The sequence below is a fragment of the Lipotes vexillifer genome, unplaced genomic scaffold, assembly GCF_000442215.2.
Source record: "Lipotes vexillifer unplaced genomic scaffold, Lipotes_vexillifer_v1.1 scaffold1091, whole genome shotgun sequence".
Classification (NCBI taxonomy): domain Eukaryota; kingdom Metazoa; phylum Chordata; class Mammalia; order Artiodactyla; family Lipotidae; genus Lipotes; species Lipotes vexillifer.
In genome coordinates this window covers 715,771-735,314 of record NW_006773710.1, presented here as the reverse complement: position 1 = coordinate 735,314, position 19,544 = coordinate 715,771, and the positions used below count along the sequence as shown (strand labels likewise).

Sequence of the window (19,544 nt, the reverse complement as noted above, 5' to 3'; positions counted from 1 at the left end):
GTGAAAAATAAAAGACTACAGAGAAGTACCTCGTTTAATAATAACTGCCTCCCTGCAAAAAAGCACGGGAAATAGTCAATACATATGAAGTTCCCCAGAAAACTGTTGTACTTAAATTGAAGACCATATTATTAGTGCCAGGTGACAGGAGGAAAGCTAACACTGTTGAAAGCAATCGAGAAGCAAAAAGGCATAGCTGGTTTTGAGAGAAAGGTGATGAATTTGCTTTTAGAAATGTCTTGAGATGCCAGCAAAATATCTATGTGAATGTTCAGAATTCAATTCTGTAATGTGTCACTAAAATTTGTAGGCGAGACCAGGTAAGAGCTATAGTTTGGAGAGCTATCCCTATGCATGTGATGATTGTCTCTGAATTTTGACCATTTCCTACCCATTTATATCTCCTACAGATATATGTAAGAGGAATAAGGTGAGCTAAAGCTTTGTTATCTTAAATAAGGTAAATTACTCTATCTCCTGTTGAGAAGATGTAGTGAAAAGCTCATGGGACAGATATACGGAGGCACCTGTTTAATATAGAATTAGGTTTGTCATATTTCAAACGTGTTTAGTACAAATGTGCTAAGTACTCTCACGTTCATTACAACCCTATGATGGAGATAGAATTATCCTTCCCTTTATGGTTGAGAAAACTGAGGTTCAAAGGTTTAAACAACTACCAAAGCTCCCATAACTAGTGTCTGTGCTGGACTCTAAACTTTCTCTCTTGATTTTGGATATTCATGGGGAAAACCACTATCCTCACTTTGTTGAAAATTTAGTCTTTTTTCTTGAGATAAACCACAGCGATGTTTTCACTTATCTGTGGTTTTTTCCTGTTCGGGCCCATACCCCGTCTTCTTATAAGATACGGAGGGCTCCTAGACCGTGAACAGGAAGTCAGTCAGAGTAAGTGGCACATCCGTGCAAGTCAGTACATATACCTGGGGTTCCCAAGGCACAGCTCGCTCTGGTGGTTTCAGATCCGGACTAGCACTGTTCGTAGGAAATGAAAGACAAGCACATGTTCTGAGACTGGAAAGACAAGGACGGTCTCAAATCTCTGAAGAGACGGGTTTTGGCAACGTGTTACTTCCCCACTAATCAACCACGTCCTCCAGGATTTATGTGGCTCTATTAATCTGCTAAACAGAAAAGTACACAGTAAGGGTCAGTAAATCCCTGGTGATTTGAAAAGTGTTTTATAAACTTGCAAATAGGGATGGGTCAGATATTGTTGAACCTGAAGCTTAGCCACATCTTCGGATCTTCTTTAAGACAAATAACGTGAAACCGCATACAGAGTCTTAGAAAGTGGCCGCGAAAGTGATGGGTTCTGAACTTCACGGCAAATCCAGGTCCACCATGAGGAGGACTGTTGATTTACGATCGACAGTCTGTCGAGTGTATTAGCGTTTTGCACTCTGATTCGTATATGAAGATGTCATTGCTTTTCACCTCTCCTTGTAATCCCCTATTTGAGATAACTGTCCTGGCTTTTCCGTTTGGGACCACTGAGGAAAACTGGGTGTGACCCAAACCCAGAGTGCCATCTGCACCACTGCTAAGACTGCTTTCCTATGAGTCTTGCTTCCACTTCTGCGGATGGGGCCAGGATGGAGAGAAGGCAAAAACTTTCTGAAAACTGAAATGGTTTCATCATAGCCCCGAGCAGAGATCTAAGTGTACTGTTTTTATTTCATTGCACAGCACATACTGTGAGGAGAAAACAAAATGAGTTAGGAACAGCCAGCTTCTCAAAGAGCAGTGAGCAATAAGAAAAGGCAATTTTGAAAAGAAATCAGATTTTTTCAGAAGCTGTTTTTCTTTTTGGAGGTGAAAGGTCATGTTACAAGGAGCTTAGAGCTCCATAAAATGGCCGAACAGAGCTAGCACATGGCAAGTGCTTTTGCTGTTGTTGTTGTTAATGCTGATCAAAAAACGACATGAGTTGGATTTACCTCAACAGTGGCTGGCTTGAAGTGCCGTGGGGAGATGGTGATTTAGGTATGGTACAGACCCCCAGCAATCTGTAAATACCTAAGAACGTAAATGTTTTGCTCTGGTAAGGTGATGTTTACAGAACAGGGCAGGCTCTCTCCCTGTAAATGATATACCAGATGCCTGGGAGCCCGTGTTGTTTCTAAATATAGGCGGTCACCTCCACTGTTGCTGCAGTGAGATCGTAACCGTAGACATTAGATTAGCTGGTGAAAGTTACAGGTATTTTGTAAAACAATTTTCACACTGAATGATTTATCCTAAGGAGTTAAACTGAGCATTTTTTAAGAATCTTAGATACCCAATTTAAAGTCTAACAAGATTGTAAAGTTAAAAAGTTGCTGCAAATGAAGATGTTTATCTTCTGTTTGGTCTTGAGAAAGCTTATAAATCTTTCTACTATAAAGCATATCCGCGTTGAAAGGTAAGATATTTAATATTGAACACATTTGAATGGAAATTTGCAGTTGCTAAATTTCAGATATTGAAAGGGAGAAACAGGGATGGGTGAAGATTTATTTCAGAGCAGAAACTGGAGCATGATGTATCCTTTGATTCTCACATGTTACCAGATTAATTATAGAAATTCATCTGAGGAATTATAAGGAAGAAAATGAGAGGGGGGTGCTTGGGAGCTAAGCAAGCAGTATTCAAAACAAAAACTTATTTTTTTCTTCATTGACCTCAAGCATGTAGTATAAATTACTCCTTTACTGGACTGACAAGGCTTTATTTCTTATACCTTACTTAGGAAAGAAGAATACAGCAGCAGTGTTGACTGTTGGCTTAAAAACATTTATAAATCATTCAGTCACTTTATATGGTTTATTTAATTAAGCTGATAGCACTGAAAAATCATTTTGCTCAATAGATGCCGTTATCTATGGCTTGAGTTTCCCTACTTTTGGAGAAAAAAGGATTGTTCCTTAAAATTCATATTAAAATGTCCCCTGTCGATCAGTTCATATTTAACGAAGAATGCTAGGTATTATTGGTGCATTTACGTGGCAGGCACGCACTTAGCATGCTCATTGCTAATCTGCCCTCAATCCTGTCTCATAGGTAGTGTTTTTCCTATTTTATGGGCAATCTGACTCGCAGAGGGGTTAGGTGCTTCCCGAAGACCACTGCCCCAAGCTGGGCTGCAAAGCCAGGCCTTCCCGGCCCCTCGGTCTTTTTCCTCCGTGAACTTCTGGGCTCCGACCCGCACCTGGTTTCTCACTTCCTTCTGGTTTCCATTTCCTTCTCGTCTCCTGCCCACCTCCTTCTTTAAGGCACCACAGGCAACAGGGGTCCTGCTTAAGGCAGGTGAGCAGAGCTGAGTTCATCCCAGGAAGTAACAGGGCGGTGGCTCTCAGAAGCCTGGTCCCTGCCCGATGGGCCAAGGGAGCCCTCATCCAGCACTATGTATTCTCGGTGCTTCTCTCACTGACCACCGCCCGCCCTCTCCTGGAGATTGTGTGACACTTAACTCCTTGTTCATGCCAGTGAGGGCATATGAAGAGAGATAATAGCGAATGCACCTACAAAAGTCTGGCTTCAGTTTTTTTTCTTCCATTCTAAGGGACTTAAGTCTTGGTGATCAAGAAGATGACAGCGGGGACGGAAAGCTATGTGACAGTCTTGGGGGAGAGCCCAGGTTGTGACGATGGTAAATTCCACGAATACTTGCATTTCTTTATTTTGGCCCCTGGCGTGGCCTGGTTTCTAAATGGCCGTTTTCCTGCTTTTCTCTCTCTTTTGAACATCTGCAAGCAATGCCTAAATGGTTCAGAAGACTAATGCAGTCGTTTCGGTGGATAAATTGTATGCAAAACAGGAATATCTAGTACCCTTAGCTGCAAATATTGTTAGTTTTGCTGCCCCTTAAATGTCTTCATAACGTACTGGAAAGAGATAAGCCCAAAATGAATTCAAATGGCCATTTCTATAGGCTTTTCCCAGTCCCAACATCTGGTTAATTGCTACATTAGCCAGTGACAACGGAAGAATAGGCGGTGATAACAAATCAGCATCGTACAATTCAGCAAACAGCTTTCAGAGGTAAATTAAGGATAATGACATTTATTAACCCATTATACAGGAGGGAGCACATGATCATTATAAATATTATAAATGAATATTTACTACTGCTCTGCTGACTAAACTGAATACAGAGGTTTCACACATGCAGTCTGTTTGGAAAGTTAATATTACAATTTTCTTATTTAAATAGTCGCAATGAAAACCGATATATGTTCTGCACTCCTCTAGAGTTTCACACTGCCATCAAGTTGTTTAATGACAAAACAAACAGATGTGTATGATTTTTAAAGCATTGAATACTATCTTCATAGGTGGAACTTGAAACACAGTTGTTCCCCAAAAGAGTATTATTTATGATGGTGACTTTTGCATTTTATTTACTGAGAACATAACGTTTCACTTTCTTATAAATTATTATTTTGCTGCCAAATTTTGTCCTATCAACAAATATTTACTGGGGTGTATTAATTCAATTCTGCTTTTAATAAAGTACAGGAGTGTTGCCCACTGGATAGAAATAATACACAAACACTAGTAACAGTAACTCTTTGTTCAGTTGAGAATTCTAAGATCTGGACGTTGGCTTTATTAATCTTCTGGACAAGCAGGAAATACCGCTTGATGGGAAGGCGAAACAACGGCAGTGCAGTTGGAACTATAGGAGCATCAGCTCTGCAGTTAGACTCTGACTCGTTTTAAATGCTTTCATTTCTTCTACAGCGCTCATTTCCTCAACTTTAAAACAGAAATATTAATTATTTTTTAATACATTATTATTAATTAATGTACCTCAAAGAGCTGTGAGAACGAAATGAGATTCATACACACTGCTTAGACCAGTATCGTGCACGTAGTAAACACTGTTCAACATCGGCTGTGATTTCTGTCACTCAAAAATCAGCCGTAAGGAAAAGAAAGATTCGTATTTTCAATAATCCCCCATAATATCACTGGATATAAAAAGACTGATGATTGTCAGTTGATTTCTGCCCTCTATACTGGGTCCACTGGGTCATTTCATTAACCTTATGATATCTGTCCCACATTTTAGCCAGTGGAACTGTTTGGACCTCACTTGTGGCCAAGTTCTACTGTAAGACCATCATACAGAAGCATAGGTATACGTCTGGGCATTTTCAAAGGTACAAAGTGTAGGAATAATGAAGTGGTTTCCTGACCTATATAAGCAAGCTTTACACATGATTTTCATGAAATTTATGTTTCTGACCAACAGCTAAGTGACTTTATTTAAATTGCACTAGGACTGATCAGCAGTTTATTTTTTTTAATTATTTATATTTATTGCATCCTATGGATCCACAAAAAGGGTAGTAGACAAGGAGACAAGTATTCGCAAACCATCACATTACATCGGGAAGATGTTCTGTCTTGTCAGCATTGCTTTACTTTATCAGCCGATGATACCCTGTAAGTGAGTATTTTTCTGATTTGCATAGTCTGTGTGTTTAATCACTCTAAGGTGATCTCTCATGTCCATTAAATAAAACTCACAATGCTGATCTTGCCTACAAGAAAATCACTGTGCACCAACCCAGTATCTTATAAAGTCACCTGGGTGGACCACAGCGGGGGAGGGATGGGAGGGGCAGGTGATGGATGCGCAAGTGCTGGCTGGGTGCTGAGAGGGGCCTGGGAGAGAAGGAAAACGGGGCTTCTACGTGGGAGGGCACTGATTTTCCTAATGGGGAGGTGCCAAAGGCCTGTCAGAAGAGGGGTCACGGGGCGCATGACAGGTCAGGGCTTTATCCACCACGGCACAGGGTTGGAGGCTTTGGTACCTCCCTCCGTCCACTGCTGGCACAAGGAGAATTAGTGACCCCGAGCAAGCCCTTGGTGCTCTCAGCACCATTTCAGACACCGATGAGAAATATCGTATGATATCACTTATATGCGGAATCTCAAAAAAATGATACAAATGAACTTATTTACAAAACAGACACAGAGAACGAACTTATGGCTACTAGGGGGAAGGGTGGCAGAGAGGGATCTTTGGGGAGTTTGGGACTGACATGTACACACCGCTGCATTTAACATGGGTAACCAACAAGGACCCATTGTATAGCACAGGGAACTCGGCTCACTATTACGTAACAGCTTAAATGGGAAAAGAATTCGAAAAAGAAGAGATAGATGTATACGTATAACTGAGTCACTTTGCTGCACACCTGAAACTACACTCCAATATAAAATAAAAAGTTAAACCAAAAAACCAAAACCCCAGTGACAGTCTGCCCCTCCCAGCCTGTGACACCCCCTTTCTGGGACCTGCCTGGCATATTGCAGTTTCAGGACTTGGAGCTCAGCTCCAAGTTTCAGGACTTGGACCTGCAGCCCCTCACACTGAGGGCAGGCCACCGTCGGGGTGCAGAGAGCAGGGGGACAGCAGGGTGGGCAGGGGTGGGGAGAGGTCAGTGTGCCCGCTGCCGTTTCTGCTGATGGTGCAAAAACTTGTTTTTCTGGGGTCTGCCTGAAAAACCATGAAACGGGGGCTTCTGGGCAGATCTAGTGACTTTAATCCTTGTCTTCTTTGGAGAGTAATTCAAAAGGTACAGTAGGTCTGGGATAGGCCTATTCCAGAACATGCATCACAGCCCTCTGGGTTTGGAAACTGCCCATCGGGGTCCCTTAGATCAGCATGGAATTTCTGGGACGTGGTGAATCATCCTGGTCACTTCGCTGAACACGGAGCCTCAATAACATCTCTTCCGCGTGAATTAACTGTATCTCTCAGGGTTTATTCTGACTCACAGATTTTTGTTTTCTTTCTTTTCTGGCAGGTTCCTGGGCAGATCGGTCACCACTTCATGAAGCGGCGAGTCAAGGTCATCTTCTTGCTCTGAGAACATTATTATCACAGGTAAAATATAACGTGTACTTTAAAATATGCCCTCGTCCCGTGAGAGTATGAACATCCGTTGCCAATAGTACTCAACTCAAAATAATAAAATTGCTTAATAAATTTTACTAGTCTTTTTAACTCATATTATTAGCCAAGTTGACAGTTTCTCACTTATCTCCGAAACTTCTTTTGAAATATTTCGGTGTAGTCTTAGGTCTTACTGTTTCAGATTTCTCATACAGTGTATTTGTTCATTGATAGTCATATTTAAGCAGGAAGTAATTGGAGGTATGTATTATTCATTACACATTTTTAATATGCTTGACTCAGTACAACATGTACAGCTAATTGCAGCCTTAGTTCAGTCATAAAACATCCAAGAGGAGCTGATCAGACCAGATGCCTAAACAATCTTTTTTACATTATGGTGATCTGTAGTATGTTACAGGGATTTGCCTATGAAAGCTACAAAACAATCATTTTTACACCTGTCTGCGCATCAGACTCACCTGAGGAAAAACTGAAAAGCACAGATTCCTTATTGAAGTATAAGGGACTGTGCCTTGGCCAGCGTGATTTAAATGCACACCCAGATCTGGAAGTCCTTGCCCTGGTGTTTCCCAGTATCAGGGAGACAGGAATTTTCTCGGATGACTCCAAGGGAAGGAAGGGCTGTTACCCACTTTAAGCAGCGTTGCCGGGGGCTTGGAGCACCTGGATTCCAGGCTGGCACCTGAGGTGAATCACAGCCTGTCTGAGCCTTCTTTTTCTCACCTGTACAGCGAGGATGCAGGCACCCACTGTGGCCTTCCGGTTCTGGGATAACCCTGTGCCTATGTTGTTTGCTCATAACTTGATGAAAAATACAATAAAAACTGCAAAAACGTCACTAACTTCTAAAGGGTAGGATAACCTCCCTGATCTCAGAGCGGAGCGTGTGAGGCAGAATCTTGACCTTCACAGGGGCTTCTGTTACGGGTCACCTTAGTGGGCAGCAGTTGGGAATTAGCTCTCCAAGTCTGGCCGTGGGCTAGCCGATTCAAACCCCCCCCAAAGGATAATTTAAAGGATCTTAAAACTTGCCACTTGCTAGTGACAGAGATTTGGGGGGATATTTATTTTCTTGCCTTCATTTTAAGATTCTTTGTGTCCGTTCTGGTATTACTACAGAGCATGGTAATCTGTAAGATGTTACGGGGCTTTGGCCATGAAAATCTTCCTATTATATTGCTTAGAACGATTGTCAATAGACAATGAATTACCAAAAGTAGCAAGAAGGTGAGGAATCTCATATCCTAGCAATATTTAATTATTTTAGTCTGATATCATTAGTTTAATTGGAATAAAAATATTTTAAGTTGTACTTTTAGTTTTCATTGAATAATAAAATAAAATCAAACATTTCCTATATGCTGGGCATTGTGATCATTATTGCTTTGCATATATCATCTCATTTAATCCTCATGGTAACCCTAAAATTTAGCCATTAGAGTAGTTGTCCCAATTAAAATAATTAGTGCATTATGGAGCTTCAAACCCACATCTAACTGACTCTGTATTCAGACCTCTTAACCACTAACATACAATCTAGTTGATGGGGTTCAGAGCAGGCTGCCCCAAAATATGCCCAGATAGCATATTGATTATTTTGAATTAAAGCTATATGAGAAACAGCCAGTATAAAGAAGGACGCTCTGCCTCTCCTTTGTCCCCCTGAAATCGGGAAACAAAGCTCCCAGGGGAGGTATCCTCCCCATGCTGGACATCCTTGTCACCAGAGAAGGGGAACTTGGGGTGAAGGAAGCTGTATAAACAAACTTTACTTACTTTTAAGTTGCTACTCCAAAAGCCCAAATCCTTTCGTCTAGTCAAATCTTCACAAACAATTGATTCTTTGTTTATAAAATTACGTAAACGGCCTGCGTCAGAAAACTGTTGTTCTTAGGTCCCATACCTATGGGGCCTCCATACGTATGAAATTAAACTTGTTTTTCTTCTGTTCATTGGTCTTATGTCAATTTGATTATTAGACCAGCCAAAAGAACCTAGAAGAGTAGAAAAAAGGTTTTTCACCCCTACATAGTCGTACCTATTCAGTGACAAAAATTCATGGAGCAACTTAAGACAATTTCTTTTTACCCCAGTCTAGGCTGACCTGAAATTTTATATCCCCCATCAAAGCAGGCGATCCAGCCTAGAAACAGTCTTTAGTTCTACAAAACAAAAGACAAAATAGCAATAGCAGCCAAAACAATTCATAAAGACAAAAAAAAAAAAGTTAAGGAAGCAGAACTTAGAGAAAACATTCAGAATCCTTTGGGCACACGACTTAAGGCAGTATGGGGTGCAGATAGGATGGTCACAACAGTTTGGCTCAGGGGATCTGACAGCTGACTGGCTGTGGGCATTTGAACTGGCCGTTCCTCCTAACTAAAACCTGACGTGCCTGAAATTCTCTGATCTTTTTTTTTTTTTTTTTTTTTTTCTAAATTCTCTGATCTTTGATATCGCCCTCTAATGACAATTACAGAGAGGATTTTTTCTGACGTTTTGCTCACATTTCAAAATTATTGATGTCACATTTAGGGCTATAATGTCAATGCAGTAACCATAGACCACGTCACCCCATTACACGAGGCCTGCCTTGGAGATCACGTGGCCTGTGCCAGGACGCTTCTGCAAGCTGGAGCTAACGTAAGTGCCTCTGAGAAGCGTTAGCCGTTTCCGCATCACCCGGCTGAGAGAATCAAGCAAAGTGCTCATTTTGCTTTTCTTTCCTTCGTAGTTTTCAAAAAATAGGAGAACAAAAATAAAGCTCTCAAATCGCCCCCTTGCACTCTAAGCAGGATTTCCAGTCATTGCAAAAGAATGGGTAGTGTGCTGCATGATGTGGAGTATTCTTCAGGCTATTTGCTGCTTTCGTGATTCTAAATAGCCGTAGATGAACATCTTTATGCCTGTAATGTTTGCTCATCTTTTTTTTTTTTTTGGCGGTACGCGGGCCTCTCACCGCTGTGGACGCGCAGGCTCAGCGGCCATGGCTCGCGGGCCCAGCCGCTCCGCGGTACATGGGATCTTCCCGGACCGGGGCGCGAACCCGCGTCCCCTGCATCGGCAGGCGGACTCTCAACCACTGCCCCACCAGGGAAGCCCTGAGTCCATTTTTGTGTATTTGATTCTCGGGTATTTTCTTCTTCATGATTCCCCTAGTTGCACGCCCACTCCTGTGGATTATCTACCACATCATATTTCTATTTATCCTTGTAGTTTTTAAGCTTTGCTTATGGATATGTGTGAGCTAAATAGCCTTTGTCATCTTTACTGGCCACATGTTCTCAATTATCTGTTCCCAGGTCACGTACCTGTTTTTAAATGCCTGACAGCGAGTGCTGTATGATTCTGTGACTCTCATTCTCAGAGCTCTGGTTTGGTTTAGGTAAATGCGATCACCATAGACGGTGTGACCCCGTTATTCAATGCGTGCTCACAAGGCAGCCCCAGCTGCACAGAACTGCTTCTGGAATATGGTGCCAAACCCCAGCAGGAGTCCTGTCTTCCTTCCCCTACACACGAGGCCGCCAGCAAAGGTACCCGTGACCCCAGCTTAAGTGACAAGGGGAGAAAGCTCCTTCAGCAACATGCGGTGCCCTGTTCATAGTGAATAACTGCAGGGAGAAACCTAGGTGGAGGTGTACGTTTTGCGGGGGGAACAGGTATTCAGGAAACATAAACTCACCTGTACTTTGTGTTGGCAGGTCACCATGAATGTCTGGAAATCCTCATATCCTGGGGCGTAGACGTTGATCAAGACATTCCTCATCTGGGAACCCCTCTGTATGTTGCTTCTATGTCTCAGCAGTTCCACTGCATCCGGAAGCTTCTTTACGCTGGTAATTTTCTGTACAACATCTTCCATTCTGTTCGTACACACAAGCAATTATTCAGCTCCATATTGATTTCTGTAAATAAGCATCTTTAGAAATTGCATCGCATGGCTAAAAATGTTCTTGTTCTAAGCATTCTCCCATATAACTATAAAACCCATACAAAGGACCTCGTTTATGGTAACTCCACTTCACCTCAAAACTCCAAAAGCCATATAAAAGGTCATAAAATTAAAATCCTCAAGGGTGAATATAATGGTGCCAAGTATGTTTATCTCTGTGAACAAACCCATCAAAAGAAATGTTAGGGATTATAACTGATTGGATACCTTTTCTTCCAAGACTTTCCCAGACTTTGTAAATCTACCTGAAAAGGCTTGGTCCCTCATCACTTACTTGAAACAAACCAGTTCCTCAAGGTTCAGCTTTAGCCCCTGAGAAACTATTCCTAATCTTTCGAGACCTTAGTGATCTCCTACCCCACTATAGAACTGGGAGCCCTTTTAGGATATAAATTATGTCTTTTTTCCCCATCATCTCTCTTCCCTAGCACAACGCCTCTCACGTGGCAGGTGCTTAATATATACATAAAATTAGTAAGCGGATTTCTGTGGTCTTTATTGTCTATGACACTCATTTGGCCTCTGATATATACTGACGTATATTTTTAGTAAATCCTTTTATGCGTTACTCACACCCTCTTGGCAAAATTATAAACTTTTTCAAGCAGTGTCTGCATCCCTTTACATCTAGTAAGAGTCCTAAACGTGAGTTCTGCTAATAACGGCTGACAGATTGTTATTTTCTGGTTATATTCTCCCATAAATTTGTATAACCAGAAGAGTTTATTCTTTATCACCTTCCTTTACTTTGCTAGCAATATTCTTTTCCAAATATTTTATATTGGGTTAAAAAAAAACTGGAAAAGTATTGTTAGTAACTGTGGATCGATTGTTATTCTCAGGCTCTGTTCTCCCATAAAACTGATATAACCAACAGAGTTTACGCTTTCTCTCTGGAGATTTTGTTACGGAATATAATTTTTCCACTAAATGTTTTACATTTGATTTGAAAATATTGAAAACAATTACATTTATTGAAACTTGAGAGTAGCAAGAGGGCCATAAAGGGACTATTAAAATGTACTGCTTCTTATAAGCATCATTAGTTTTACCGATGGTATCGGACAACAGAAATAAGAAGGACTTTAATGGATTTTTATTAATAGACATGTCTTGGTGTTGTAACTATTTATGTCCTGGAAAATGGGATTATTATTGTTTACAGTATTAAACAGTATGTATTCATTGCACATGATGACCCCTGTGTACCAGGGGCTTGCACTAAGATAAAATAACTACGTAATAGCTAGTTTAACATGTAAGGGTATTTTAATATAAGCATTTAAAAAACTTGCTTTGCATGCAGAAATATAGTGTGCCTTTCCATTTAAGAGGCTCAGTGCCCTTATATATTTATTGAATTAAACTACGTGAGTGAGAAGTAAGGGGAAAATCTATATACATTTTACCCAAAGAGCTCACCTATCCAGATTCATGAGTTTTCCAAGAAACCAGAGTGCTCTATTGCCTTAAAATAAATGAAAAGAATAAGAGCAATAAGCTCTTGAATAATCCTAAAAACTATCCATTATGATGAAAAGGGATATGAGTCAACCTAATTGTGCACTCTTTGTAATACTAATTAATATGACTCCTTTGGGAACTGTTTAAAATTTAAAAAAAAATTTTTTTTTATTATGAGATCTTTCAAGCACAGAGAAAAATGTTAGAGAATCTAACAAAAGTGTGCATTCTCCAACCAGCTGTATCACGTTTTAAGATGAAATATGCATGTTTATGTATATTATACATAAAGAAATAACTCCTTGCAGAAAGAGTTGAGACCTCTTTGTGGCTGACACACCTGCCGCGCCTTGGTGAGGTTAAGTGACTCATCTAACTAACTCTGTTTGTATCTACCGTCATTCCTCATTTCCATGTAGGCGCTGACATACAAAAAGGCAAATATTGGGATACCCCATTACACGCTGCTGCTCAACAGTCCTGTACAGAAATTGTAAACTTACTGCTAGAATTTGGAGCAGACATCAATGCCAGAAACACAGAGCTTCTGAGACCTGTCGACGTAGCGACCTCTAGCAGTTTGGTGGAAAGATTACTGCTTCAGCATGAAGGTAAGAAGAATCCATGTGGGCATTGAAAACGTTTTGTTTGCCTGAAGTAGATGAAATTTAAAGACTTTTTGTTGGCATGTAAAATAATAATGGGGCTTCCCTGGTGGCGCAGTGGTTGAGAGTCCGCCTGCCGATGCAGGGAACACGGGTTCGTGCCCCGGTCCGGGAGGATCCCACATGCGCAGAGCGGCTGGGCCCGTGAGCCATGGCCGCTGAGCCTGCGCGTCCGGAGCCTGTGCTCCGCAATGGGAGAGGCCACAACGGTGAGAGGCCCGCGTACCGCAAAAAATAATAATAATAACAATGGCATAACATTTGGAATATTTTTTGAAAGAAGGTAATTTTTGACCTTGGGCTCCACCTGTACAGCAGGGGTCATGAACTTGATTTCCTTTGTGCTCATCTTACCTAGATTCTATGTTCGTTTGGTGAAGTTAAACATAGTGTTTCTTTTGACAATAAACAATATGTAATTCTGTTTAATATTTTAATAAATATTTGGAAACATGCCCCATTTTATAAGGGCATGCATTATCTATAACGTGTTATAGAAACATAATCATGAAGTCTTTTTGTTCTAAAACAGAAATTCTAAAGCCTGGTCCAGACACTGTAGTAAAACTTGCTTTGGCTTAAATAGTAAACCTAATCTGAGAAAAAAATAATTTTAAAAATTCCCCTTTTAGTGCATAGCACTTCTTGGGGCTTTTGATTTATATCTCCTTCTAAAAGCAGAAATTTTTTTGAAGGTTTACATGCAACAATAATTTCATAAGCCTGAAGATTATAATGTTTTAAAGAACATGCAGGGGCATAGACTATACCTCAATTGTAATAAAGTCTTATAAATAAAAGCATTACAAGTGCTTATATAAATTTTCCTGGGATAATGGTCATACTCCCCTAGTTTACTGCAAAGCACTGTATTTTTTTTTGTGGTTTGGTTTCATGTATCTTAAAACATAGAAAACTCCATTTTGATTTTAATGAACAAATACTTTCATGTCTTTTGCAGCTACCCCAAGCTCTCTGTGCCAACTTTGCAGACTCTGTATCAGACACTACATTGGAAGACCAAGATTACACCTTATCCCACAGCTCCAGCTGCCAACATTATTGCAGAATTTCTTACAGTATCGATAAGGCAGTAAAATAATTCTAAATGTTTGAAAATCAAAAATTTCTATTTCATCTGCATAGTGTATATTTCATATTAAAATATGCTAAAGATAGGGTAAAGAGATATGAGAACACCCCCAGAGAAGTGAAATAGCAATTTTAGTTAAAGTGTACTAGTACGTACTATTGTTTTATGCATTTTTACTGTTTTTGAACTATAGTATGTTTAAAATATCTATATATTACTAGCTATTCCCATATATCCCTTTGTTGATTTAGAAAAAAATGAGAAATTCACCATTTCATTTTTAGAATGAAACAGAAAAATGTGAACCCTTACTAAAAGTATTTGTATATTATATTTTTAAAGGTCTATATTTTTTTCAAATAATGTGTTAGCTTTCAAATTTTGGCCTCTGTAATTGGCTATCTCTGTATTTTTTATATTAATACAAAATATGAGTATGGTTTAGAAAAGAGCAAGTTATATCCTTTTTGAAATAAAGTTGACTCTCATTCAGGAAACCCACCCTGTTAGATGTACACTTGTCATTATAAAGATTAATTCAGTAAAGAAAGGATAAATTGCCCCTTCCCTGCAAATATCCCACTGGTCACTTCACTGCTTTAAATAGACCTATTTCAGAAACTGGTGGGGCTAAAATGGTCACTACTGCCCTCTCACCCTGAGAACTTTGGAACATTACGCACCTGCTCAAACCATCTGAAGACCCTCTCCTTCTCAAGGGTTGCCTCTCAAGGTTTCCCTTCTGTGCTTTTACACGTATGACTCCTGATAGCTGGTGATACCTGGACCCAGGAAAATGAACTTCATATCTGGTTGATAAAGAGGCCCTGGGTCACACTTCAGGGATCAGGGCAGTCCAAGGCTATAGAAAATGGAAGAAGAAAAATGCCTTAACTTGTGAGGTTTTCAAAGAAAGGGACAAGGGGGTATCACTTAGCAAATGTAGAAAACTCAGAAAATGTACGCTATCTGTGGACCTTCATTGTGGTGTTTCTAACCCTTCTTACACAAAGCAAGGGTTCTGCATAGACTGTACTGCAAGGGAATGCCGTACACCAGAAGGTATTAGTGTAGCGGTGTCCCCTGCAGGGGTTTATTCTCTTCTGCTTGACTGTACTTGAGTGCGATGTAAAACATCATTTAAAAAATTAAATAAAAATTTTTAAAAAGCCTTTGTGCCTTCTTTGTAATTTAGACTATATTTGAGTTTATTATGGATTTAGAAATAAGATAATCAAGATACTTACAACACTGTGTAAAGCAGAAGAAAATATTTTGATGAGTTTTATATTATAAATTTATCAAATTTTGATAAAATATTTTGACCACTATTTTGATGACCCAGGGGCCTAGTAACTTAGTTCTTGGCTGACTTTCAGAGACCCATGGGAAATAAACTATTATTGTATGTAATCCCAAAGTTACTAAGATTGCATTTTTAAAAACTCATTTTAGATTTTCGAAGATAGAAATAAGGCTGTAGCATGTTTGTTTAAAAAATGTCTCCTATTAAAAGTTAAAAGTAGTAAAAAGTAGTTAAAAGTAGAGACTTTTAACTTAGTCTGTTTTACAAAATATCTCAGTTTAATAAATTTGTAATATCCTCAGAAGAATATGCATTTAACTGTTGTTTTATTATAGAGTAACCCTATTAAGTATAATTATGTATTAAAACTGCTTTTATAAAACGGTTTTCTACTAGCATTTTCCCTGAGCTAGAGGTCATCTTGGAGTATAAGAGTAATGCAGGGCATCCCTCTTAATTGATCTTGCGCCAATAAGAGAAGTAAATATCAAATATTAAAATAAAAATTGACACTTGAAAATTTTAGTATGCTGGTACCTTGTATCTTAGCTTGAGTACAATTGTCTTATCAAAGATGTGTTCTAATTTAAATATATCATATATTTGTTAATATATTAAAGTGGGATGTTTATCCCTGGAATAAAGCACTTTTTTTTTCCTCTTCTAATTAGTATTTGATTTTATAATGGAAGATAATGGGAGAATATGATTCAATTGCCCTAGCTTTGTTTACCACTGGTTTTCAAATCACTGTATCACGGGCAGTGAGAGTAGGATGGTGCAGATTGAAAATTATACCTTGAAGGTCCTCTAATCCAAATCTTATAATATATATGTCTGTAGAGGTGCAAGGATAACATTCCACAAAGACAAAGACAAGAAAAACAATACTACAGATCTTCCTATACTTAGTATGAGGTTACCTCCTGATCAACCCACCATAAGTTGAAAATATCGTATGTTGAAAATGCATTTAATACACCTTCCCCACAGAACATCAGAGCTCAGCCTGGCCCACTTTAAACGTACTCAGATCATATATATTAGCCTACAGTTGAGCAAAATCATCTAACACAAAGCCTATTTGACAACACAGCATGGAATATCTCATGCAATTTATCGAATACTGAAAGTGAAAAGCACAGTGGTTGTCTGGGTCCAGAATGGTTGTAAGCATCTACCAGTTGTTTCCCTCCGTGATCAGGGGGCTGGCTGCCTGGGAGCTGAAGCTGCCCAGCATCAAGAGAAGATCAGACAGCATCTCCAAATTCAAAATTCGAATGCACATCGTTTTCACACGATGGTAAAGTCAAAAAATTGTTAGGTCGAGGACCGCCTGTATTTGATATGAGATTAAAGAAATATAGTGAAATAAATACTGGAGTAAAGCACTGTTGAACACACTTATTTTGTAGGAAAACGTATTTAATTTCTATTATTGTTGTAACCACAAAGTATATTCGATGTTTCTGAGTCAGTAAACAGAAACACAGTGTAAAAGGATGGCCTCTTCTGAAAAGGTCTAAATGTATCCATCGTGTTTCCCTGGATGGCCCTGAACCCAGATGACTGGTTCTCCATTTACAAACAACTTAAAACAGTATCCTCTCCCTTGGGTTATTCCCACTTTTTCACTCTAATTTCTCTACTTTCCTATTCTTTATAATTGGTTTATTTTAAGGTTTGCCCTCTCTCTTAAAAACCTTAATAATCATTCTCAGTCTTCTTCAGGAGGAAAATTTATTCAGAAAATTCAGGTCTTGCTACCTTTCCATCTGCTCTAGGATTTCAACAAAAAGGGGTGCACTCCAGAGAATATAAACGACCTAAATACATAAAACAAAACATCTCCTGGAATTGCTATGCTAAATGGAAACATTCACTCTGTGTCATACAAGCACAACTGATTAGGTCCGGTTGCTAGAAATAGGAGATTTTAGTGTTTCTGAGCCCAAACACGAACAGATCATGCTGGTGAATCATCCGCCAGACAATGAAGGTTCCCAAAGGCTCAAGGAAGGAAAGGCTGGGCTTCTGGGGGGCACAGGACCTGATATCAACCAGGAGAGGATCCACTGGATGCAGGGGAGAAGTGGTGAGTCAGGATGCTCACGGTCAAGACAGCTCCCACCTTCCGCAGGGCTCTGCAAAATCCTCCCACGTGAGGAGTGTAGGCGGAGAATCTATGAAACGTGAGGAAGAAAGAACAGGGTTACTTCCCTGCAGGAATTGCTGGGCTGGAGGGCAGGATAGGCCCTAGAACTTCCTTTACCCTGGTGCCAGCCTCCTGCATTAGACCAAAGGGATATGAATATGTCTGTAGAGGTGCAAGGATAACATTCCACAAAGACAAAGACAAGAAAAACAATACTACAGATCTTCCTATACTTAGTATGAGGTTACCTCCTGATCAACCCACCATAAGTTGAAAATATCGTATGTTGAAAATGCATTTAATACACCTTCCCCACAGAACATCAGAGCTCAGCCTGGCCCACTTTAAACGTACTCAGATCATATATATTAGCCTACAGTTGAGCAAAATCATCTAACACAAAGCCTATTTGACAACACAGCATGGAATATCTCATGCAATTTATCGAATACTGAAAGTGAAAAGCACAGTGGTTGTCTGGGTCCAGAATGGTTGTAAGCATCTACCAGTTGTTTCCCTCCGTGATCAGGGGGCTGGCTGCCTGGGAGCTGAAGCTGCCCAGCATCAAGAGAAGATCAGACAGCATCTCCAAATTCAAAATTCGAATGCACATCGTTTTCACACGATGGTAAAGTCAAAAAATTGTTAGGTCGAGGACCGCCTGTATTTGATATGAGATTAAAGAAATATAGTGAAATAAATACTGGAGTAAAGCACTGTTGAACACACTTATTTTGTAGGAAAACGTATTTAATTTCTATTATTGTTGTAACCACAAAGTATATTCGATGTTTCTGAGTCAGTAAACAGAAACACAGTGTAAAAGGATGGCCTCTTCTGAAAAGGTCTAAATGTATCCATCGTGTTTCCCTGGATGGCCCTGAACCCAGATGACTGGTTCTCCATTTACAAACAACTTAAAACAGTATCCTCTCCCTTGGGTTATTCCCACTTTTTCACTCTAATTTCTCTACTTTCCTATTCTTTATAATTGGTTTATTTTAAGGTTTGCCCTCTCTCTTAAAAACCTTAATAATCATTCTCAGTCTTCTTCAGGAGGAAAATTTATTCAGAAAATTCAGGTCTTGCTACCTTTCCATCTGCTCTAGGATTTCAACAAAAAGGGGTGCACTCCAGAGAATATAAACGACCTAAATACATAAAACAAAACATCTCCTGGAATTGCTATGCTAAATGGAAACATTCACTCTGTGTCATACAAGCACAACTGATTAGGTCCGGTTGCTAGAAATAGGAGATTTTAGTGTTTCTGAGCCCAAACACGAACAGATCATGCTGGTGAATCATCCGCCAGACAATGAAGGTTCCCAAAGGCTCAAGGAAGGAAAGGCTGGGCTTCTGGGGGGCACAGGACCTGATATCAACCAGGAGAGGATCCACTGGATGCAGGGGAGAAGTGGTGAGTCAGGATGCTCACGGTCAAGACAGCTCCCACCTTCCGCAGGGCTCTGCAAAATCCTCCCACGTGAGGAGTGTAGGCGGAGAATCTATGAAACGTGAGGAAGAAAGAACAGGGTTACTTCCCTGCAGGAATTGCTGGGCTGGAGGGCAGGATAGGCCCTAGAACTTCCTTTACCCTGGTGCCAGCCTCCTGCATTAGACCAAAGGGATATGAGGATACATGTATACGTATAGCTGATTCACTTTGTTATACAGCAGAAACTAACACACCATTGTAAAGCAATTCTACTCCAATAAAGATGTGGGAAAAAAAACAACATCAACAAAGGGATAAAGATGTGGAGAAAACCCTGTTTCCGATCTTCCCTTCTAACACACCATTGTAAAGCAATTCTACTCCAATAAAGATGTGGGAAAAAAAACAACATCAACAAAGGGATAAAGATGTGGAGAAAACCCTGTTTCCGATCTTCCCTTACCATAGACAAGATAGAATTAGCACCTTACACCAGACTTTTAAAAAAGAAAAGTTTGGGGTTTGGTGGGG

The 19,544-nt window shown here is 39.9% G+C and overlaps 1 protein-coding gene across 1 annotated transcript in view; it reads left to right on the top strand.

The window, feature by feature from the left end:
* The window catches only part of ASB5 (ankyrin repeat and SOCS box containing 5), a 50,062-nt gene extending 35,700 nt beyond the window's left edge, over positions 1 to 14,362 (top strand). Inside the window, exons 2-7 of the mRNA XM_007448456.1 lie at positions 6,825 to 6,904; positions 9,473 to 9,580; positions 10,323 to 10,473; positions 10,642 to 10,776; positions 12,776 to 12,967; positions 13,983 to 14,362. Coding sequence (XP_007448518.1) covers positions 6,825 to 6,904; positions 9,473 to 9,580; positions 10,323 to 10,473; positions 10,642 to 10,776; positions 12,776 to 12,967; positions 13,983 to 14,110 — 794 coding nt within the window. The 3' untranslated portion in view covers positions 14,111 to 14,362. The remainder of the gene's footprint in view (positions 1 to 6,824; positions 6,905 to 9,472; positions 9,581 to 10,322; positions 10,474 to 10,641; positions 10,777 to 12,775; positions 12,968 to 13,982) is intronic.
* Positions 14,363 to 19,544: the final 5,182 nt, after the last annotated feature.